At 37.4% G+C, this 24,898-nt stretch overlaps 1 protein-coding gene across 7 annotated transcripts in view; it reads right to left on the bottom strand.

The window, feature by feature from the left end:
- Nucleotides 1-24,855, bottom strand: part of LOC131943738 (death-associated protein kinase 1) — a 40,822-nt gene extending 15,967 nt beyond the window's left edge. For 2 of the 7 annotated variants that reach the window (XM_059303964.1, XM_059303967.1), the window contains exons 1-9: nucleotides 24,645-24,852; nucleotides 23,141-23,249; nucleotides 22,035-22,253; nucleotides 14,497-14,635; nucleotides 14,195-14,318; nucleotides 12,679-12,754; nucleotides 11,049-11,201; nucleotides 10,414-10,549; nucleotides 10,197-10,298 (exon numbers count right to left, since the gene is read on the bottom strand). In XM_059303964.1, coding sequence (XP_059159947.1) covers nucleotides 10,197-10,298; nucleotides 10,414-10,549; nucleotides 11,049-11,201; nucleotides 12,679-12,754; nucleotides 14,195-14,318; nucleotides 14,497-14,635; nucleotides 22,035-22,253; nucleotides 23,141-23,208 — 1,017 coding nt within the window. In that variant the 5' untranslated portion in view covers nucleotides 23,209-23,249; nucleotides 24,645-24,852. Of the gene's footprint in view, nucleotides 1-841; nucleotides 2,185-4,823; nucleotides 4,977-10,196; nucleotides 10,299-10,413; nucleotides 10,550-11,048; nucleotides 11,202-12,678; nucleotides 12,755-12,949; nucleotides 12,960-14,194; nucleotides 14,319-14,496; nucleotides 14,636-22,034; nucleotides 22,254-23,140; nucleotides 23,300-24,644 lie in introns of those variants that run through there. The other 5 variants (XM_059303966.1, XM_059303965.1, XM_059303968.1 and 2 more) reach the window with 5 other exon arrangements.
- Between the last annotated feature and the right edge of the window lie 43 nt (nucleotides 24,856-24,898).

The following is a 24,898-nucleotide window of genomic DNA, read 5'->3' as shown; positions in this document are numbered from 1 at the left end:
ATAACAGCACACGATTCTACAACGATATTAAAACAGCACAAGATCCTAACACTAATAACAGCACATGATTCTACAACGATATTGATAATAGCACATTATTTTGCCGCCAACGCAATAACAGCTCACGATTTTGAAACCAAATTTATTACTTAACACTATTCTACCCCAAAATAATAGCATAACACCACAACAATCAAATTACAGATCACAGCTGATTATACGTTAATTAAAGCGCACAGGAAATACTTCAACATAAATAAGTTTGCAAACGTGGAACTGCTAATAGAAATAAGACAAACATATCGATCTAAATCAGATTACTTTTCTACCTACTCTAACCTAGATTTAACTTGGGTAGGCAATATCAAACAGTACTCGTCGTTTTTTTTTGGGTTTACAACGATGCAATCGTTCCATCTACTGTATATTATAAATATTTTTGTTACGTTTATATAAAAATATAATGAGTAAAATTATTTCAGCCGAATGGAACAGCAGTTAATTTTATCCAGCCTAGCAATTTAACCGAATTTATATAAATGATAAAATGGCAGTATTCAAACGTTTGGCCACTTGCTAAATGCTCACTTAGCTCTGATCACAGGCTTGTATTTTATTGATTTCCTTTAGTGCGTGTGTTTTTCAAAATAACCTGTAGGGTGGCTTTGGCAAACAACAAAGTGAACCATGGGCCACAGGCAGTAGAAAAAACGCGTACTATACCAACTGAAGGGCTAGTCTTATGGCCACTCACTCCTCGAAATATGCTTATTGGTCAGAGTAGATTGTTCAAGCTCTCAAGATATGATATTTAAAAAAAAACAATAAACAGGAAAGTTACCTGAAATATGGTTGAAAGTGTCAGTTCGGACGATGCTGATTTGGCCAGGTGTGACCTGCTAACAAGCGTAGAGTCTGTGGACCTTGTAACAATCGGCGAGTCAATGGACCGGCTGAGAGCGGACAAAAAACCACCGGAATGGAAAAGTTTGGTTTTGTACAAAGGCACATGCTGTTGTAGGAGATCTCCGGAATGGAACAGCCTGTCTTTGATACGACTGACGGACGTGTAGCTGGTGTCTAGCTGATGGTCGGATATGATGGAGCCATCGGACTGATGGACCCTAGCCCGCAGTTTTCTGGGTGTATCCAGGCGGGAGCTCACAGAGAGCCGATCCTTCTTCATGTTGCTGCCGACTCCCAGCCGCCAGAAGTGGAGTTGCTCAAAGTCGATGTGCTATGGTAAACAGCGGCCGTCTTACGCGGCATCACATCAAATGCTCCCATCTGCATCCAAATGATCTTTGATCACAAGATCAGACAAATACTGCCGTTTACACATACCTCTATTTGCTGGTGACTCTAGTATCTAGTCCTGCGGTGTGTGGCACATATTTACTATCCGACTGTACGCCTTTTCTTCATTTGACTCGACAAAATATCCGTGTTTTTAATAGACGACAGCACCACAGAATCGAAAGAAGCGTCAGGGTGCTAAATAAGATAAGTGATGTGTGAGAACTGCAATCCTTGATCACACACAACAGACAGGTGGCTGCACCCACTGTGATGTTCGTCCACACAGTCACACAACACTATATGGTGTGTACTGGCTTACAGTGGGGGATCGATATATGTTATATGTAGTATAGTATGGTGTGTCGTCGATACTGTCAGCAGTCTATATTCACGTGGACATTTCTCACCATACCTAACACGGCCTCCTATACGATCCGTGAGGAACACACAATCAAGTAATCCCAACAGGAAAGTGAACACTCAAGTTTCAATCATTCGGGCATGAAAGCTGTCGTGTCAGCACACGAAGCACATTTGCATATACCTGTCTATATGTGTCTTAACTACACAACACACAACTAGGTAAAAAAAAAAACCACGTGCGGGAGGTACCTTCATCAATCCAGGTACTTATATAAGCAGGTAGATGGACAGTCGAGGTAGTTTATAGCCTCAACACCAGCGGGCGTGAACCCAACAAGCCGTAACATCGATTATGTAAATAGCTACACACCATCTGTTTCAGGTGGATAAAAAATATATCACATGACTGCACAGATCTAAGCGGGAACTCTGAAGAACCAGACCAAGTCCTACGTGTGTGTCATAGAACGGTTCAATCGCTTCTCTATAGTCGGAAGACTTGAGAGATACGTGCAGCGCCCGGCCACCTTCACAAACAGGCTTTGTTCCTTCACTAGCAGGCCTGGGTCTAGTCTTTCAAGCGGTGGCTACAGAGGATTTCTATACAACACCGAGTCTAAGGATATACCGTGGGCTTTGCATGAGTTGCTATATTTAAATGTACAGTGGAATTATGCAATATTATAGCCGACTTCTTCATTAGTGTGGGCTTTATGACCACCAGGCTAATACGAAAAACTTGTGCGCATGGGGCATTTTTTTAAGATTATTTCTCATTTAAAACTATTTACTTCCTCAAAGAGTGACAAGCTTGGGTAATGCAACTTACAATGACAACTAAAACAGGAATAATGCACCAAGATAACACTACATTGTATTTAACTTTCAGGGAACTGGGTTTTCGACGACAAATATAGCTGACTATAAAAACCTAAAGTTAAAACTTAAGCTGAACTCTGAAGTCTTTTTTTCTCTCTCGTTCGTAATTAAATTTATTCAATCGTTTGAAGTGTTAAGTTAGCCTGCATAGTTTTTTTCGCCCACGTTCGCGAAAGCCCTAAATCTTTAGCTAAAAAAAATGTTTCAAAATGCCTCCTTCCTTTAGAGAAAAAAAGTAATGATTTGTTTATGTTTCTCATGTGTTAATAGGTCAACATCACAAGGTTAACAAACCCATTCGTAAGCCTTAACTTAAAGGTCGATTAAGTGCAAAAAATAAAAGTTGTATTGTAGAATTTGGTCAGCAAGAAATCTAAAACATAGAAGAGCAATAAAGTAGTGGTCTAAGATGACTGAGTGTACCCTACACTTGAGTAGTTTCTGGTCAGCAGAGCTACAGAAACGTTTCATGTAACGGTCATGGAGCCAGTACTAATGGTAAAGTAAACACTACTTGTGATATGAAAGAAAAGTCTTGACGTCAAAGATACGACAGCCACACGGTTCCTGCAGTAATTTGTCACGTACACAACAGTCACATGATACCCGCACCTGCGGTACTAACGAGTTACTAAGACAAGCTACAGACTAGGGCTAACAGTGGGGACGATAAAGTAGTGCTACAACAGATTGTTACTGGGATTCAACTACTAACTGTTACCTGTTTTAATACTTTCGAACAAAGATTGTCATTAAGGACAAAGAGTCGGGTACCAGGACTAACTAGATCTACATGCTAAGTACGAGAAATGCGCACTAAGACTAACTGGGTGAGGTGTGGGGTTGCCGCGTATGCTATCTGGATCAACAGATGAGTACTGAAAAAAGTACAGTCGTTGGGTACCATGGCAAACTAGGTCATCAGCTGGGCACCGTGAGCAACTTGGTCAACAGCTTGGCACTACAACTAACTAGGTCAACAGCTGGGCACTGTGAACAACTAGGTCAATAGCTGGACATCATGAACAAATAGGTCAACAGCTGGGCATTACAATTAACTAGGTCAACAGCTGGGCACCGTGACCAACTAGGTCAACAGCTGGACATCATGACAAAATTCGACAGTTGGGCACACAAAAATAACTAGGTCAACAGATGGGCACCAAAATTAACTAGGTCAACAGCTGAACATCATGACAAAATTCGACAGTTGGGCACCAAAACTAACTAGGTCAACAGTTGGGCACCAAAACTAACTAGGTCAACAGATGGGCACCAAAACTAACTAGGTCAACAGCTGGGCATCATGACAAAATTCGACAGTTGGGCACCAAAACTAACTAGGTCAACAGCTGGGCACCAAAACTAACTAGGTCAACAGCTGGGCGCCAAAACTAATAGGTCAATAGCTGAGCACCGTGACTAGCTAGATCTAAAGCTGCATATCAGGATGAAAAAGACGAAGAGCTAGAGAGAAGGACGAAATGCTTGTTATAATGATTATTAGCCTAAAGCAATTATTATTGACTTAATACTAGGGCTACTATTAACACTGTGAGGATTATTAAATACTGTTGACTATAAACCTGTTGCTAGTTATTGCCCTTCAATAAGCTGCGTCAACAGCTGTGAACTATCCTATGACTGTTGACTTAGAACTAAGATTAACAGCTAAAACCTCGGACCACAGAGGGTAGTGACTAATTTTCGTTTTAAAAGGCTAACATCAACAGCTTGCAATCAGTAGTAATGATAAGGATCGTATGATCGGGCGAGGGAGCGTATGATTGCTTGCCCCAAAAGTGCCGATGTGCAAATTGTTAGTGAGTGGACATAGACTATGGAAGCAAATCCAGAAAGAAAAGCAGGCTGAAGTCGGTGTCAAAGAGCCTTATGGTGCATAGCATGTTAACACGTAATACTCAGTGCATTGGGTGGAGTTCCCATACAAAATTACAACAAAGCACGAAGAAGAAACTAGTAATACGATTAGTTTGGTACTAGAAGCTTTGTATAATAGATGGGTACTAGAACACTCCAATTAGAAATAGCATTTACTGACGTTATGGTGATACAGTTATGACTACCGGCTAAAGCTAAATCTATGAGTTTTGGACTTTCGACCATTATTTAACAACAGACTGTCGCAAATAATAGTAAAATACGCTATTGCGCAATCTTCATTAGAATATGTCCACATGTAACTAATGTAAAGATTGTAAACACAAAACATAAAATAGTTGTTATGGTTATTGATCACGATAAAACCACGGGATGGGTACCGTTATTACAACTGTCTCACAAGCTTCCCAGTGGTCAGGGAGCGACAAGATAACATAACCCGGCTATCCTCGCACACAGAAAACAATAAGAATAATAAAATATCCAATACGGCATTGATTGCTAAATGAAAATAGTGTCCACAGTCCCACACAGCACGTTTCGTCTGTTTCGTTTGTACAAGATTGGGCTTCATGCCAAAACAAGCTGGGTTTTTTTCACCTGGAATTTCATTGATTAAAAGATTACACGAGTTGACACCTCTATTGAAATTAGCTTGCTTCAAGACAAGGCCAAGAATGTATTTCCTAAACAGATCGATAAAGTAAAGTAGACCGGCATAAAACGTAGGTAAAATACCTGGAATGATTGTGATTTAGCGAGGAGGTGGGAGCAAGACATTAAACAAGAACAACAACAAACAAGAGAGCTAGTTGTAAATCTGACGTGAGATTTAAAGGGACAGGTCATTACAAAGTAAATATCTGTACAACACATGTGAGGAAATATCAGGGGGTGTGACATTTGTAAAGGTTGTAGAGGTTCTATAAAACTGTCAAAAGTTGGTTACACTCCCCAACAATCGGCAAGCTATGTAGACTTAGCCACACTTATGAGGTTACTCGGTCATTATGGTTAACTTAAAATGTAATCAATGACTGCTTGATTATTTTTATCTGTTTTTTTGTTTAAATTCGGCCACCTTATGATTTACTATTAAAAGTCTGGCCATATAACGGTGAGCACTTATGAAGTATGAAGTGTGGCCACTTTAGGTACCCATAAAAAGTGTTGGCCATTTTAGAAACCATAAAAAGTTGGACCACTAGAAGTGTGCCCATCTATGTCAAGGCTTTAGAAGTTTCATCAGCAGATAAAAATCTTCAGCCATGTTCCACGGGTAATTTTAAATTAAAAAAGGAAAAAATATTCTACTAAGCAGTGTGTTATTGACAAATGAGGTAATGAAACCAACTTGACTCTACTAATTGGCTAAATTAAAGATGTGTGCATCAATCATTGGCTTCTGTCATCACATCATGTAAACATGTTTTCTACTGTCAGACTAGTTATTGTAACGTTATGATTTGAAAACTGGCTATGGTCAGGCTAGTTATTGTAATGTCATGATTTGAAACCTGTTAGGCTCCTGTGGTCAGGCTAGCTATTGTAATGTCATGATTTGAGACCTGTCTTTGGTCAGGCTAGTTATTGTAATGTCATGATTTGAGACCTGTCTTTGGTCAGGCTAGTTATTGTAATGTCATGATTTGAGACCTGTCTATGGTCAGGCTAGTTATTGTAACGTCATGATTTGAAACCTTTGATCAGGCTGGCTATTGTAATTTCAAGTATTAAAATCAAACAGCCACTTGTTTTATTTCTATATTACAGGCACCAAATTACTCAAGCTACATAAAGCACCTGCTTGATTAGACTTTTAAACAACTCAGTAATCTTTTAACATGAGGCATTCAAATAAGTAAGTGACAAGATGTAACCAAAATCTAGTGTCTGCTAGAACAATTTTCCACTTTAGTACTCACATATTAAATTTTTAAACAATGTCTAACTTAAGAAATTCATTAAATTACTACATACTAAGTAAAAAATACTAAGAGCACAATGTTACATAATTGAGCCACACGAAAAATTTGAAACAAAAATCATTACCGTATTGGGAACTAGTGACCATGATGTAAAGTAGATGTGTACACTACAATTTCACACCTGCTGTTTGTAAAATTATGATTCATAGAAGTTGTGTTGCAATAGCTGATTTGTTGAGTGGGGACTAGTTTAAGGACTTGTTAATGAGTTAATCCAGAGCTAAGTATAATCTTTAGTTTAGCTTACTTATGAGGTTAAGTTAGTTACATTACACAGAATATCAAAAATGTGTGTGAAGACATTTATTTCGTCTGTTTTGAGTTTTTCCGTGGAGATTTTCAAAGGTCTTCCACTTTTAGAAATAAGGTAGGTAAGTCAGTTATACTGCTAAGGTTGTTGCTCCTTGAGGAGTAATTTCCCTTGCTAGCAGTTCTACCAATGCACCGTGGAGCTAGAGCCGCATTCTATTTTTGTAGTACAGTTGGAGCATGTCAAAGTCAAAGGTATAATTTTTTTTTTCATTTTCAATAAGGTGCCTTCTCCCCATAACCACCAATTTAAATCAAAATTCAGATTTGAATGTCTAGTTTCTTTGTTCCAGAATTGTGAATAGTTAAAAAAAATTATCCCTAATTTCATAAAAATTGTAATCAGAATTGTGAAGTGGTAAATAAATCACATCATGTTATATCTCCTTTTGTTGTAAACAAAAATTATGCTTGATCACCAAACTGCAGATTTCTAGTTTAGCTGTCCTATGATTGGTCTATCAAGGGAACATTAAAATACTGTTCATAGAAATTTAATTAACATGTAATCTAATTCAAAATTCTGTTGTATTGTGTTGCTATACAGTCATCTTCCTCAATTTACTGAAAGTACTCTGATACTTCACTGTATGTTGTACACTTTTTAGTAAAATGTAAAAATAAACAAGGATCATCTTTATTACTGTTTATTCTTTATATACATATATACAGATAGTTTTGTGATAATGAAGTTAGTTTTAAGCAGATAATTAGTTTATGCAAATGAAACACACACAAAATATTTTTAAATTAAAACCTTTTATCTGCAGGTATAAAGAGCCTCAGCCTGATTACCTATGACAAAGGCTTACATCCCTCCTGCTCCACACAGCTGTGGTCCAGGTAATGATGAGCATCACAGAGTCAACCACTGTATACTGGGTCAAGTTTTCACATGCTCAACAGAACTGTTGCTTACAGTTGTATCACCATCAGCTGGTAACAACTCCTGGCCAACTGTGCTGCTGTGTGTATTACCATCTGTCTCCATATGACCAAGTGTGTTGTTGGTTGTATCACCATCAGCTGGTAAATTCTCTGTATGACCAAGTGTGTTGTTGGTTGTATCACCATCATTGGTTAAAGTCTCCATATGACCAAGTGTGTTTCTAGTTGTACCACCATCATTGGTTAAAGTCTCCATATGACCAAGTGTGTTGGTAGTTGTACCACCATCAGCTGGTAAATTCTCTGTATGACCAAGTGTGGTGTTGGTTGTACCACCATATTTCTCCATATAACAATGTGAATCAGCAAATGAATAAACTTTGTTAGTGTCAATGTTTAAATTAGAATTCATCTGGTCTGCATGTCCAGCAGCAGCCTCAATGGTCAAGAATTCTAATTTCTGTGCTGCCATCTGACTAACATCCACTTGTGAGAGAACAAGATTTGAATGAGAAGAACATCCCGGACCATTAGAAATAGCCACATCATCTCCAGGTAAAGACAGAGGTGAAGAAGGTACAGGAACACCTGTTGCATTTTTCATCTCTACATTTTCTTGAACAGCACCTAGTTTATTTTTCTATCAGAAAATAAAATAAAAGCTTCAATAAGAACACCTCAAAGAATTATGTTAGAATCAAACTATATCTATGAGAGCTGCATTGAAACACACAAATTATAAAACTGCTACATTAAATGGTTATCAAAAATATTCAGAGTGATATATCAACAAATTATGTTTAGTCATAATTAAAAAGAAAACATATTAGCTTAGTTTTAAGAAAGAGGATCTGCTCTGATAGTTTTGGTAGTAAGCAATAAAAGCTGTCAACTAGTTCGAATAGATCAAACATGAAAAAAAAAAAATCTAAACAAAAGAAGGTTGTTTTTTTAAGGTTTTTAATCAGTGTTTATATACTTGAATTGTAAGTCTATTCAGCTAATCGCTACATAAGTGACAAGCAAATGTGTGGATTAAACAAAGAGAAAAATAGTTTTGTTTTGTTGCTCTTTACTCTTCTGTTTTAATGGTTTAATCAAGCAAGCCATGCTAGGGAGATTTGTATTAGGGCAATCAAAGTTAGATTTTATTTATCACAAAGCAACCAAAGATTATATTTCATCATTAGGCAATCTCTGATGAGATGAATTGTTAGATGTGCTTTAATTAAAGACTAGCTTAGTTAGTTGCAAACATGAACTTACCATGGGAGAGCATCCAGCCCACAACTTGTACATGAAGACCAAGAGGACAAAACGGAGGCGGAATACGGGTAGAGACAGGCTAAAGTTACATTACAGTCAGCATTAACACGTGAAACCAATTGAACAACCCATGAGCTTTAGAGTGCAAGTTTTAAATATGGATGGTCAACAAGCAAATGAATCAATTATGATAAAATAGTTGAATGTGATTAGTTAGATTAGAAATATTTCAGCGAACCATCATTAGGCAATTTAATTGAGAAAAAAGTTAGAAGTTGATGTAAGGTGAAAAAAATGAACCCAGATGTAGTTTGCATTGATAATTTATGTTTGACTTGTCCATACAGCTCCTTAAAAGATAAATGGATGAGTACTTCATTTTTGTTTCCAGTTAATACTTTAAATAAAAAAAAGCTTTGCTGTAGTGTTGAATTTGTAACTCTAAAACTTTAAAAAAATAGTATGTTGACGTCTAATTATATTAGCTCTATAAGTTTACAATTTGTGAATACTTTAAATGTAGGAATTCTTTTGAAAGTACTTTCATTAATTTGCTACAATTCTTAATGAATTAACAAATTTGTTATTTGTAAGAGAAGCAATAAGTCTGTCAAAATTTAAAAGTAATAATGTTATTATGTAAGCCAAATATTTCAGGCATTTAAAAAGTGAACAACTTGTAATTACTCTATTGAATAAAAATTTTTAACATATGCCAAGTATAATTACAGTTACTGAACAAAACTGTGTTTTGTCTTTCACATTCTTTCACCAAACAATTTTTATATGATTAGGGTTCAGTGTTGCTAACCAATACAGCGTTAGGAGATAACTCTCTAGAGATACTGCTGGAGCTAAAGAGTTATCCTACATCAAATTGTTTCAGTTGTGAAGCCCCAAATCTACTTAAACCAATGATCTTAGACAATATTATTATAGAACTTTTCATGCACTTGTGCATATAATGTAATGATCAGATAAGATGTATGTGATTACACATATACACTTGATTTACATACATCATTTCCATATATATACAGATATATAGACATAAAAGGATTGACAGGCAATATGACTGCTATTTACCCATTAGTAAATACATTGACAATGGTGTGCAGAATTATTCATTGACCATAACTCAATATGCTGTATGGTGGAAACTGACCATGATGAAAATGATGACCATGATATAATGAGCCCAGTGACAATGATGTGCTACAGCACAATGTCAACTGTTAGACACAATATGTACCAATGTGCAGGGCGGGAACTGGTCAGTGGCTAGCTACACATAAATCTTACCTCTTCATCAAGTGTATTTCGACTGCCCAAAGTGTCTGTGCTCTTTCTAAGTAGCATGCTTTTGGATAGTCTGTTACACAAGCTGACCACACGCATTGATTGCTGGCATGGAAAAAATACTGACAATAATGACAGGAAATCAACTTTTTAATTAATCAACCACTAACAAGCTTAGCTGGAGGTGTTAAAAAATAATTACAGTAGAAAGTAAGCTAACCTTCCATCTCTTCCGTGCCATAAAAGCCTTAAAGTTGTTAATGTTAATTACTGCTGATTTTCTCTCCATTGCTTCTATCTTTTCTTTTGGTTTGATCCAAGGGTGGTTCAAGCATTCGTCAACTGTTGCTCGTTTTCTAAATCATTGGGGTGGACAAAAAATGTAAGGTTTAAAGTCACTGATTAACTAATTAGTTTAGTTTCCTGAATCATAGTGCAGTTCTAAGTCACTGATTAATTTGTTGTTTAGTTTTTTAAATCATTGTGTAGGGCAAAATGTGTGTATTAAAGTCACTGTTTAATTAATTAGTTTAAGTTTCCTAAATCATAGTGTAGGAAACAATGTGTGGTTTGAAGTCAAATGTTTGCGTAAATGTCACTTTTTAAAAATGTGAATAGTAAAATGTGAAATAAGTGTTTATTATTTACTTACAATAAAATATATATAAATTCAGTTTGTTTTTATTTTAGAAGTTAAAGTACACTTTTCTCATTCCATTTATTTTAAGAATAAGATATATTTTTTAAATATTACTGTGTATATTTTTGTTTTTAAGTACTTTATTTGTGATTAACCTTATTTAAATTTCAAAGACATAAACTTTTAGCTTTGATGTAATAAGGTAAAATATTCACCTTGGATTTTTAACAAATAGTTTCCTAATAAAGTCTTTAGCAAGTTCAGATGTGTTGGCAAAATATTCCTTGTCAAACTGGTAGTTAACAGCAGTAATGTTGTGGTAGGTCTCCTGCTGGTCATCACCCAAGAATGGAGAGGCTCCACTCAAACTGAACAAGAGATTGGACATTTGTAATGCACCATTTGCTACTACTATATACAAAAATACTTTCTTTTTTAAAGAGCCCTTATGTGAGCAGGTAACTAAACCATTGGACATTTGTAATGCACAATTTGCTACTACTATCTACAACAATGCTTTCCTTTTTTAAAAGAGCCATTATATGAGCAGGTAACTAAACCATAGTTCTCACATAAAAAGTAACCTTGTTTTTCAAATTTATGAATGGAATGTTTTTAAATTCATACCACTTATTTATCTATAAATAGTTAAATATAAGGTTACATAGATGGATGGATATAGCTTTGTAGTGTGATGTTATTAATAGAAACATTTATACTCTATTTCAGCTGAGCTACTTTTTCCCCAGCTAAGAAAATTTCCACACAATCTTTTTCTGTTGACACAATCTGGGCTATATGAGTTAAGTGCTCCTTATCAGACATGTTGGAAGTTATCTCCCCTCATTCCAAGCTGGGAGGTTTTTTTTCTTTAACCTGGCTATTTTTACTAACATGAGAAGAAAGTTTGCTTTCAAACAGGTCAGTAAATAACAGGGTTAACCATTGTGAGGGCATTTTTTAAAAGAGCAGGTTTTAAGGTAGTTATATATTTGTAAAAATCTAGTTCCTATAAAGTTCACATGAAATTCAGGCAAACTACTAGTATATCATAAAACAACTTCACTCGCCCAGAGGAAAACATGCCCCACTTAGATAGTGAGCACTAAAGGAAGTATAAATCCATCACAGGACAAACAGACACACATGTTACTCCCACCAGATAAGTCCACACATTTTTAACTTGTGAATGAATCTTTGTGAGTAACCAAGATAGGGTGTAGTAAAGTGGAGGTGGCTTGTTGAGGTGAATGTTTCTGTTTACAAATATCTGTAGTTGGCTGTGGAATGGCTAGAGTTATGTGTCTTGTTGAGGTGAATGTTTCTGTTTACAAATATCTGTAGTTGGCTGTGGAATGGCTAGTGTTATGTGTCTTGTTGAGGTGAATGTTTCTGTTTTCAAATATCTGTAGTTGGCTGTGGAATGGCTAGTGTTATGTGTCTTGTTGAGATGAATGTTTCTGTTTTCAAGTATCTGTAGGTGGTTGTAGAATGGCTAGTGTCATGTGTCAGCAAATGTAACTCTAGTCTCCGTATGCAAATATCTGTAGTTGGCACAGAATGGTTAGTGTTATGTGTCTTGATGAGATGAATGTTTCTGTTTACAAATATAGGTGGTTGTAGAATAGCGAGTGTCATGATTCAGCAGATTGTTTCTGTTTACAAATATCTGTAGGTGGTTGTGGAATGGCTTGTGTTATGTGGCAGCAGATTTTACACTTTTTACCAATATGGTTTGTCAGGCAACACAAATTAAACTCTTATAATTAAAAAAAGAAGTAAGTAAAAAGTTAACAAAGCAGATAAATGTGTCTAAAAGTAAAGGGATGCTTTTAAAATACTTACAGGATATATGTAATGACCCCTATACTCCACATATCTGTTGCCAATGATAAAGAATCATAGCTAACAACTTCTGGAGCTGCATTAAAAATGGAAATTTTATTTTGTAAACAATTATACAATGTCTTATTCACTAAAAATTTCTACATATAACCTCCAGTTACAGAAAGTATCAACCCATAACCCCTAGCCTACAGTCATAAAAAGTACCAATCTATAACCACTTCAATCATAATAAGTACCTATCCACAAAACAGTAACAGAAAATACCCACCCACAAACTCTGCAGTAATAGAAAGTACCTACCACAAACACCATAGTAACAGAAAGTACCTACCACAAACACCATAGTAACAGAAAGTACCTACCACAAACACTATAGTAACAGAAAGTACCCTCCCACAAACTCTACAATAACAGAAAGTACCCATTAACAAACTCTACAGTAATATAAAGTACCTACCCACAAACTCTACAGTAACAGAAAGTACCCTCCCACAAACTCTACAGCAACAGAAAGTACCCACCCACAAACTCTACAGTAACAGAAAGTACCCACCCACAAACTCTACAGTAATATAAAGTACCTACCCACAAACTCTACAGTAACAGAAAGTACCCTCCCACAAACTCTACAGCAACAGAAAGTACCCACCCACAAACTCTACAGCAACAGAAAGTACCCACCCACAAACTCTACAGCAACAGAAAGTACCTACCCACAAACTCTACAGCAACAGAAAGTACCCTCCCACAAACTCTACAGCAACAGAAAGTACCTACCCACAAACTCTACAGCAACAGAAAGTACCCTCCCACAAACTCTACAGCAACAGAAAGTACCTACCCACAAACTCTACAGCAACAGAAAGTACCCACCCACAAACTCTACAGTAACAGAAAGTACCCTCCCACAAACTCTACAGCAACAGAAAGTACCCACCCACAAACTCTACAGCAACAGAAAGTACCCACCCACAAACTCTACAGCAACAGAAAGTACCTACCCACAAACTCTACAGCAACAGAAAGTACCCTCCCACAAACTCTACAGCAACAGAAAGTACCTACCCACAAACTCTACAGCAACAGAAAGTACCCTCCCACAAACTCTACAGCAACAGAAAGTACCCACCCACAAACTCTACAGCAACAGAAAGTACCTACCCACAAACTCTACAGCAACAGAAAGTACCCTCCCACAAACTCTACAGCAACAGAAAGTACCTACCCACAAACTCTACAGCAACAGAAAGTACCCTCCCACAAACTCTACAGCAACAGAAAGTACCTACCCACAAACTCTACAGCAACAGAAAGTACCCTCCCACAAACTCTACAGCAACAGAAAGTACCCACCCACAAACTCTACAGCAACAGAAAGTACCCTCCCACAAACTCTACAGCAACAGAAAGTACCTACCCACAAACTCTACAGCAACAGAAAGTACCCTCCCACAAACTCTACAGCAACAGAAAGTACCCTCCCACAAACTCTACAGCAACAGAAACTACCCACCCACAAACTCTGCAGTGCCCATGAGTGCCCGGATATCATCCTTCTCTGTGATTTTTTGAGCCAGACCAAAGTCAATAAGTTTAATACTGTGTGAGCTTCTAGACAGCAGCATGATGTTTTCAGGCTGAAACCAAAGATGTAGATATCCTCTTACAGTTACTGATTATTAGATGACATTTTTCAGTTGTCACTAGGAAACTAACAAAAAGTGTTTATTAAACTAACTCTTTCAGAAAGTGTTTACTAGAAGACCTATCAGAAAATCTTTTTAAAAAATGGGAGAGATATTTAAAATTAACTACCTTGAGATCAAGGTGAGCAATATTGTTGTCATGGAGATGCTTGACACCATGGAGGATCTGAGCAATAAATGCTGAGGCCTCCTCCTCTCCCAGGTGATCTTTTTCTGATATGTAATCAAACAGCTCTCCCCCGGTCACCCTGTAATGGACATATGTAATAGATGTAATCAAACAGCTCTCCCCCGGTCACCCTGTAATGGACAGATGTAATAGATGTAATCAAACAGCTCTCCCCCGGTCACCCTGTAATGGACAGATGTAATAGATGTAATCAAACAGCTCTCCCCCGGTCACCCTGTAATGGACATATGTAATAGATGTAATCAAACAGCTCTCCCCCAGTCACCATGTAATGGACAGATGTAATAGATGTAATCAAACAGCTCTCCTAATCACCCTGTAATGGACAGATGTAATAGATGTAATCAAACAGCTCTCCCAGTCACTATGTAATGGACAGATGTAATAGATGTAATCAAACAGCTCTCCCAGTCACCCTGTAATGGACAGATGTAATAGATGTAATCAAACAGCTCTCCCCCAGTCACCCTGTAATGGACAGATGTAATAGATGTAATCAAACAACTCTCCCAGTCACCCTGTAATGGACAGATGTAATAGATGTAATCAAACAGCTCTCCCCCAGTTACTCTGTAATGGACAGATGTAATAGATGTAATCAAACAACTCTCCCAGTCACCCTGTAATGGACAGATGTAATAGATGTAATCAAACAGCTCTCCCCCAGTTACTCTGTAATGGACAGATGTAATAGATGTAATCAAACAACTCTCCCAGTCACCCTGTAATGGACAGATGTAATAAATGTAATCAAACAGCTCTCCCCCAGTTACTCTGTAATGGACAGATGTAATCAGTGGCGTAGCGAGGTCGGGTGTCACCCGGTGCGGCACTTAATGGTGTCATCCCCCCAGAGGCATAGCGACCCTTCCCGGGGACAAACTTTCAAATTTTCGATTTGTACCCCCTCCCCTCAAATTTTCGATTTGCACCCCCCCCCTCATGTTTTTCTCTATATATTTTACTATATTTTTGCCTTCTGTGTCACCCGGTGCGGTCCGCACCCCCCGCCCCCCCCCCTCGCTACGCCTCTGGATGTAATAGATGTAATCAAATAATACTCCCCATGAATGTAAAGTCATGAATTCTCCCTCCTTCAACCCCCCCCCCCCCCCCCATGCATCTTGAATTAGGCCTACATTTTTATAAAACAATGTTTTGTTTCAATTATTTCAATCACACACTACACATGTATAGCATCATGATGGTACATAAACAAGTTCAAACATAAATGTTTTTAAAAAACAGTAGGGTGAAAGATGTGAGCTAATGATTTAGTGAGACAGAGGGGACTGGTATTTGTCATGTAAAAAGCAGCTAAGATCAGAGCCTTATGGCTTAGATCAGCTTTTTTCTTGTCTGGAATTTGTATTGATCAATAGTAAGAGTTCCACATTAACAATCAGGCATACACATTATAGAAGACCTATTGAAATATAATCCCTATTTTAGTGCTTCCCAATCTAGTACCCAGTTTTACAAGAGGAAGTAAGTTGACCAGTTATCAGCTATCAATAGTATAGTTCAATCTTTTTTCACAGATTACTAATCTCATCAACTTTTGAAAACAATTTAATAACAAAAAAAAAACGTATTCAACATGTACATTGAATATTTTAACTTGTTATGCGTGAGGTACCAGATCTGAAAAGAAATGAGAATCACTGGTTTCCTCGCCTTTATATTGATCGATTGACGTATTGAACTGTTCAACTTGGACAGCGGTGTCAACAAAACTGGGATCGATTACGCTTGCAATAGTTAGGTTGTAGTAAAAACAATCTTTTTTTTCTGCTGGAGTACGTGAAGTGTGCGTATCGATACATGTAGCAAGTCACGATAAGGTGCGAGCCTATGACTCAACTCAGCACCTGCGGTGAGGTGTCAGCATCGTCGAGCTACCAAACAGGCAGGAAGGCAACTAACCAAAGCAAGCAGGGCGGACACACAATGGCGTTACGAATACAATCCATGTGATGACGGGGGAAAGGAGGGGGGAGGGGGTCACGCTGGCGCTAGTAGAACAAGAGGGACTGGACTACAACATACAGTTGGGTTTTTAGTGCGGGGAGGTGAGGCGAATTCCATGCATTGGTAATTTTAGTGCGGGAATATAGACATGCATTGGTCTTTCTAGTGTGGGAATAGAGAGACGGACAATATACAGTGGTCATTCTAGTGCGGGAATATAGACATACAGTGGTCATTCTAGTACGGGAATAGAGAGACGAACAATATACAGTGGCCATTTTAGTACGGGAGTAGAGAGACGGACAATATACAGTGGTCATTTTGTTACGGGAATAGAGAGGTGAACAATATTCAGTGGTCATTCTGGTACAGAAATAGAGAGACATACAGTGGTCATTCAAGTGCTGGAATATAGAGACATACAGTGGTCATTCTGGTACGGGAATAGAAAGACATACAGTGGTCCTTCTGGTACGGGAATAGAGAGACATATATTACAGTGGTCATTCTAGTACGAGAATAGAGAGACATATATTACAGTGGTCATTCTAGTACGGGAATAGAGAGACGAACAATATACAGTGACCATTTTAGTACGGGAGTAGAGAGATGGACAATACACAGTGGTCATTTTGTTACGGGAATAGAGAGGTGAACAATATTCAGTGTTCATTCTGGTACAGAAAAAGAGAGACATACAGTGGTCATTCTGGTACAGAAAAAGAGAGACATACAGTGGTCATTCTGGTACAGAAAAAGAGAGACATACAGTGGTCATTCTAGTACGGGAATAGAGAGACATACAGTGGTCATTCTAGTACGGGAATAGAGAGACATACAGTGGTCATTCTGGTACGGGAATAGAGAGACATACAGTGGTCATTCTGGTACGGGAATAGAGAGACATACACTGCAGTAGTCATTCTGGTACGGGAATAGAGAGACATACAGTGGTCATTCTAGTACGGGAATAGAAAGACATACAGTGGTCATTCTGGTACGGGAATAGAGAGACATACAGTGGTCATTCTAGTAGTGGAATAGAGAGACATACAGTGGTCATTCTAGTACGGGAATAGAGAGACATACAGTGGTCATTCTGGTACGGGAATAGAGAGACATACAGTGGTCATTCTAGTGCGGGAATAGAGAGACATACAGTTTTGATACTATGTCAGTGGTGACAGTAAAGAAGATATGCACACGACACACTGCTACATAGTACATTTATTTATACAGCAACCAATCCTAACGTTCCCGGCACTGGGGAAAATGATACAACATTGTATCGTTCTGCCAGCGTTTTGTACATAAAAAAGACATAATATATCGGGTACTGGATGCCTAAATGGAAGCCAGACAACATTCGGTGCAGTCACAAGTGCAGGAATGAAGAAAGAAATAATAAGATATACCGTGCCCCGGGACGTAACTTGGCTAACAGTGGCGTCACAACTAGAACATGTACAGCGGATATGTGAATTAGAAAAGGCAGCCCATAATGAGCTACTGTCTCTGTAATGTAAAGGGTGGGGGAAGAGCGGTAGCTAAGCGCGCTTCCTGTGTGCGATTTTATTCCTGCTTTCATACAAACGTTATAGGCCGCGGGTAAAGACCACGTGGTGCCCGTAATAACAAAATCATGGGATCTAACACAACATATGCAGTACTTAAAAGCAGCTTAGCGATAAATGTTTGTCCAGAAAAAAAGTTTCGAATCACTTAACTAATCTCACATTAGTAAAAGGGGTCGATGTAGCCTAAATATAGAGCAGGGGTGGGGGGAGGGTTGTACTTTATTTCTGGAGCAAAAGATTTTTGTTAAAAAAAAACTTGGAAAATTTTGGCGAGGTGTGCCAGTTACGATGTTTACCAGCAGTTAGAGAAAAATCTTTCATCTTTTATTTAAAATGCGCAGATTTCATCAACACCCTACCTTGTTCCACACGCCCACCAATTTCCGCGCTGGGCTGGCTAGAGCTCAAGGATCGAATAAAAATCAATACCAACAATAGACACCCTTATAAAGAAATATCGATACAAACAATCGAGGCATTCTTAAAGAAATATTGATTGTTTCGTTGGTCTCTAAGCCTAATTGTCCAATTACAATTGTGTTCCACTCATATTTCCTCATAGATCGTCCCTTTAAAATTGCTGCTGTGTTGCACTTAGGTGCTGACGGAGACCAAAAACAAGAATCATAAGGTTCATATAGATCTAGTATATTTACTTCAGCACGAGCTGCTAGTCTCTGCCAGACAGCGCAGCAAACCCAACATTTCCGAGCTTAGTTTAAGTAATTGTGTGACTTACCGGAATTTTTTTAAACATTGAAATTCAAAATAATGCCTGTATTGTAGTGTCATTGGATGACATGGTAGATAATAAGATGTTGTTTTTTTTTTGTTTTGTCCGTGCATTCTACAATTAGATACCTTTCACTGGATTTAGACGTTTATTTTGATATGCGTTTTACATACAAGATTATTTTTTTTTAGTATTGCTATCTTTAGCTTAAAATTCGACTCATAATTTCTAAGAGTCAACTCTGGCTTTCTGTTTTGCCCCCAACCCGCCCAGACATCACAAGTCTGAACGTAAAGCTTCCTAGAGGTCACTTGCTTGGATACGCGAGCACAGGCAACGACAAAGTGTGACATCCTTTTGGCGACAGTAATGTTTAGAACAAGCTTATGGTGCAAAGGTTTCTAATCTGATTTGCTTTTAAAATGCATTGCTTTTCACCGTGGTGTGTGACTAACCATGGTAAATAGTCCAAGTACGTTGGGGAAACATAAGTTGATGTTCATCTTGTGTATGGTAATGTTCACAAACACATCTAGTCCTTACAGACATGTTTAAAATGGTGTAGCCTATGGTAACCCCTATTTCATATAAATATTTTCCTTGAGCACCCGTGGATACTAAAGGTCCTGGGTGTGACAAACCAGACACTCGCATCAACATCGAGTTTAGTTCTAGGTAAGGTAGCTTGCTAAACAAAACGTTTAAAACGGTGACACACTGAGTACTTGAATACGTCATTTCAGATCGACGACACGGCAAGTGCATTAGCACGTTAGTTCTGACCGGGACAACAAGTGATCACGTGACGCAGAACCTCCGGGAAAAAGCCGTTTAAACCCCGACAAAACTTGAGTGTAAGAAGTTGGCAGCGGCCCTGCTACCGGTTATCTCCATCCGAGATTAGGGTGATTTAGCTGAGAGGAAGTGTCAATTATTTCTCCGCGCCTTCGGGTCAAGACAAAAGTAGCACAGTTATATAAGACGGGGCCCGCTCTTGTTTATTGCCACGGTACTTCCAATTAGATCTATGACTCTGGGTAACCTCATATTAAATACAAGCTCAAATTCACTAACTTTTTTTTTCAATGCCAAAGATTTTAATAACGTAATATAACCAGCTGTGGCATCATGGGAGATTGTCCGCTTTTTAAAATTAGGCTATTGGTTGGTGAGCTGATTGGGACCGTGGACATGGCAGATGTGGCCACGTGTAGATTTAAGCTGGTCACTTCAAGTGTCAAGATTAAACTCCAGCACGAAGTTATTAAGGCAAGGATTATCTAATGTATAAGCTAAACTTGTTAACCAAGGCAACAAGCAACACAGTACCACAGACACTAACCTACATAACACAACGCTGCCTGCTGTCCCACGAAAAAAAAATATAACGTAACAAAATGCACATCGAGTTATTGGGTGAGGAGCAGAACTTCAGAAAGCAAATTACTGCGGGGTGGGGGTTGTGACATTTTAGGGGACCAACACATTATTGGGTGAACAACATAAATTTCGACAGCCAACATGTTATTGGGTGGCAAACACAGCTTTCATTGGCCTACATATAGATCTAACACAACTTTAGAAAGCCAACATAGAAATGGGGGGGGGGGGGGACGCATACAAGAAGGGTGACCAACAAATTTTAAAAAACAATATATTATTGGGAGAGAAGGCTGAATGTTAGGAGGCCAACACAATATGTCCAATACAAAGTTGGACAGAAAACCTATAATTGGGGGAGGGGGGGTGGATTATTGAGTAACCAACAAAAATTTGGTTACCCAACATACTATTTTGTAACCAACATATTGCTTTGTGGTCAGTACATAATTAGGCAACCAACAGAGTTTTGAAAGGCTAACAATAATGCATGACAACATATCACTGGGTGACCAACACTTAATCGGTAGATAAAAACAACTTAGCTGGTTGAAACCTTTTTTCTTTTAAAATAAAGTTTAACATCTAAGAAATGTATCCACACAACTACAGAACTACAATATATGCACTCTCAGTCAACAGAGTGAGGACACCTTGAACCCCCCCCCCCCCATCCCCCACACACAAGTAATGTATCCACACAACTACAGAACCACAATATATGCACTCTCAGTCAACAGAGTGAGGACACCTTGAACCCCCCCCCCCCCTACACCCACACACACAAGTAATGTATCCACACAACTACAGAACCACAATATATGCACTCCCAGTCAACAGAGTGAGGACACCTTGAACCCCCTCCCCCCTACACACAAGTAATGTATCCACACAACTACAGAACCACAATATATGCACTCTCAGTCAACAGAGTGAAGACACCTTGAACCCCCCCCCCTACACACACACAAGTAATGTATCCACACAACTACAGAACCACAATATATGCACTCCCAGTCAACAGAGTGAGGACACCTTGAACCCCCTCCCCCACACACACACAACTACAAGGTGACAAGCTGATGTGACTACAGGCCAACATATTAACCTATATCTTCTACCAGGTATTTTGGCTTGCTGAATTAGTCATGAGATTGATTATGGTGTCAAACACTAGGTGTAAATCATAGACTTAGGGAGCCTTTTATTGATTTTTAATTTCTATACTGGTAAACAAGCTATAAATGAGCTGATTGAATCAGTAATTAGACAATTTTATAAATTGGTATCCTATAATTGCTGGGATATATAAACCTGTCTTCACACAACCAAAATAATTTTAAGTTTCTAACTTAATGCTTAAAATGTGCTATTTTTAAACCTCTGTAGTCTATTAGAGAAGATGGTGTCGTACAAAGAAACATAGTAAAAAACTCTCCTCCACTCCAAACCCTCTCTACTTCACAATGGTTCTACCTCACTAATTAAGTTAGCAGAAAACAAAGTCCATCAGTGAACCATACACAGGTCATGTTGTTGTTAGACCAAAACAGAACTAACCCAATTAGAATCTAGTGTTTCAGTAAAAACAACAGTCATGTATGTAATAGAAGCACAACATGGTCTACAGATAAATAAAGAAAGATACATTTCAATTACACACAAATATGCTGACTAGCATTGAGTGTCCCAGTATTACCTGACTTTGTATGTGAATGAATCATCCCTGCCATACCCCAAGCTAAATACCTGAGTTATCACAGGATGTTTATGTTAACTAGCATAAAAATACTCACAGTTCAAGAATAAGTATAACCTCTTGATTTGTCTCATACACATCATATAGGCTGATTATATTTTTGTGATTTAGCTGCCGTAAAATATTAATTTCTTTATGGATGTCCTCCATTTTGGCACCTTTTCTTCCTCCTCCTCGTCGTTTTCTGATATACTTTGCTGCATATGCATGATTTGTTTTTTTGTTTGTCACTTTACGCACTACAGCAAAATGACCACTTATGAAAAAGAAAAAAAATTAAAGAGTAAAATTTAAGAAAAATCATTTTTTAAAAGATTAATATTGCAAATACAACATAATTCTTACAAGTGTTTTTTTTTTATATTTGAAGTGATATGGCAACAATTATAATAGTAATACCAATAATGACATAAACTTTTTTTTAAATATAGAATATCTGTTTTTATTACATTGTGATTTCTGCAATATTGAAAATTTTCTGTTACACATAATTACACTAACAGTTCCATGTTTGGCTATTTAAAAACATGACATAGCAGATAGTGTCAGTGAATGACATGTTTTTAAATACAGTACAACAAATTCAAAAAACTTAACAGACCAAAACATAAGTGTTTAAGTAAAGCAAGTATTCATATGTAAAATCAGATATGACAGCCTAAAAAAAACTGCAGTCTATTTATAGTTTTTAATCTATCTAAAGAATATACATCTTCCTATACTTACAATAATCAATAAGTATCTTTTCAGAAATATATGCTTACATATTAAACTAAAATAAACTGAATTCAGTCTTATTAAACTTTAATCATCAGTGATAAGAAGTTATTTTTAACAGTGGGTACCTAAAAAATTTTAGTTCCAACTAGTCTATAAAACAAAATAAAATTATGTCTTTTTATTATGGAAACAACGTAGCCTTTACAAAGTTAATGTAGTTGGACATCTTGAAACAAAACTTTGATAATCTTAATGTGTTTTTCACTAAGACTTCAAATTTTAAAAAGGACTTTGGCTATTTGCTAAGCAAATATATTATCACAAGTAAATTTTTTCAGATATGCTTTATATTTTTACGTCAAACATTTAATCCGTTTTTTTTTCTTCAGTAAAATGTAAATTTAATTAATAGAAGAGTATTACCTGCCAATGTCTTCACCAATTTCATAGTTTTCCTCCAATGATTCTTTCTTGAAGGCGTAGCCATCCATTATTTATTTGAAAAATGTTTTCATTTAGCACCATTATAGGCCTATTTAATAAAATTGTGTGTAATTTCATATTAAAATAATGTTACAGCATCTACCACAACATAAAGTATAATAAAAATAAAACTTTTCAGAATAAAATATAAAATGTCATTCTAATGTTAGCATACTGCTGTGTATACCTTTAAGTATAGTAGCATTAATTAATGAATGTTTTAGTGGCTGACAAAATCTGTTAGGGCCTATAGTTTGATGGAACACTTTCTCAATTAACAGAAATTATCATATTAGTTGCCATTGTCCCCTTTTTTAATTTTCATGATTTAACTTTATTTAACCTATACACTTAAAAGTGCAAATCAATTGCTAGTACACAATGCTGGTTCTTGTCTTATTGCATATAGTGAAGTTATAGGGCAAGCAGATACACAGCAAATGCAAAAACAAATAGGCCTCCCCAAAGACTTTCAGTACTGGCCATGTTAAAGTGTTTTAATACCAATCACAATTAATATGGGTTCACCTGCATTTTAACTAAATAGAGAGGATTGGCGTAAAGTATTCAGCAATGAATATTTCCTTAACCAGTTATTATGCAATAATTAATTAAAGCCCCTATCAAGACTATTCCTAGCTTGAACATTTTTGTCTTTCACAGTACATGTGTAGGGTTTTTTCTTTTTTTTTTCTACTCAACAAATAATTTCGAGACTATTCTCAGTAGGGTCCAATGTTTTTTTTTGTCGGCCTAGATAAATATTCAATTTAACTAAGTGACTACTCGGAAAAGATCTTTTGCCCCAGCATCTCCATCTGGTCGGCAAAAGATAAGAAACTCAATAGTTCTGTGCATGTGCAGTGACCTTAATAGCTGCGGTTAGGGTTCTGCAGTTTGTTTGTAAACACAAGCATAGGCAGTACCATCAAAAACTTTGCCGCAAAGGAAGGCGTTAGTTTCTCTCCATTGAATTGCGCATGCATATCTTTTTTCATCTAGAATCGGCCTAAATTTAATTAGGCCTGTATTAGCCATACTTAATAGTTAATACATACTTAGTACAACTTACATATACTGCGCCCCGCCCCCCCCCCCCCTCCCGCCTATTACTTTTTAAAAATAATACTAGATTTTCTAGATCTAGATCTAGCTAGATTCTAGATTCTCTAGACTCTTAGATCTAGTCTAGCTACAGCTAGAATCTAGATCTAATCTAGAATCTAGATCTAGCTAGAGAGTAGATTGTGGCCTAGACTGGATCTAAATCTGGAGTCACTAGGAATCTGGTCTAGATCTAAAATCTTAGAGTCTAGGATGCGCTAGTCACTAGCCATGACTTAACTACTAACTAGATCTAGATCTAGTGATCTAGGGGCTAGGACTTTGATTTTTTTTGTTATTTAAATTTTAAAATATTTTTTAAGCCGCACTTGGCACTTACGACTGGCAAGCCTAAAAAGGCACTTTTGCAGTAAATGAATTGCTTAGATCTGAATCGAAATTTTGCTAACACATTTCTTCAATGAAAACGAAAATCTTTTCACTTCAAATTGTATCCGAGGAAATACTAATTTAGAAAAAAAAACATTTTAGCCTCGGTAGCTGACTCACTTCTGCCAGCGAACCGCAGCTTCTTAACTTCGGGAAGCTCTCCTGTGAGTGTTTTTAAATTGCTACAAAAGTTGACCTTAACCT

Source organism: Physella acuta, unplaced genomic scaffold (genome assembly GCF_028476545.2).
Source record: "Physella acuta isolate Inbredline_101_S28 unplaced genomic scaffold, ASM2847654v3 ptg000466l, whole genome shotgun sequence".
In the NCBI taxonomy this organism is placed as follows: domain Eukaryota; kingdom Metazoa; phylum Mollusca; class Gastropoda; family Physidae; genus Physella; species Physella acuta.
The sequence above is the reverse complement of the archived record's forward strand: the minus strand, read 5'-3'. Positions and strand labels throughout refer to the sequence as shown.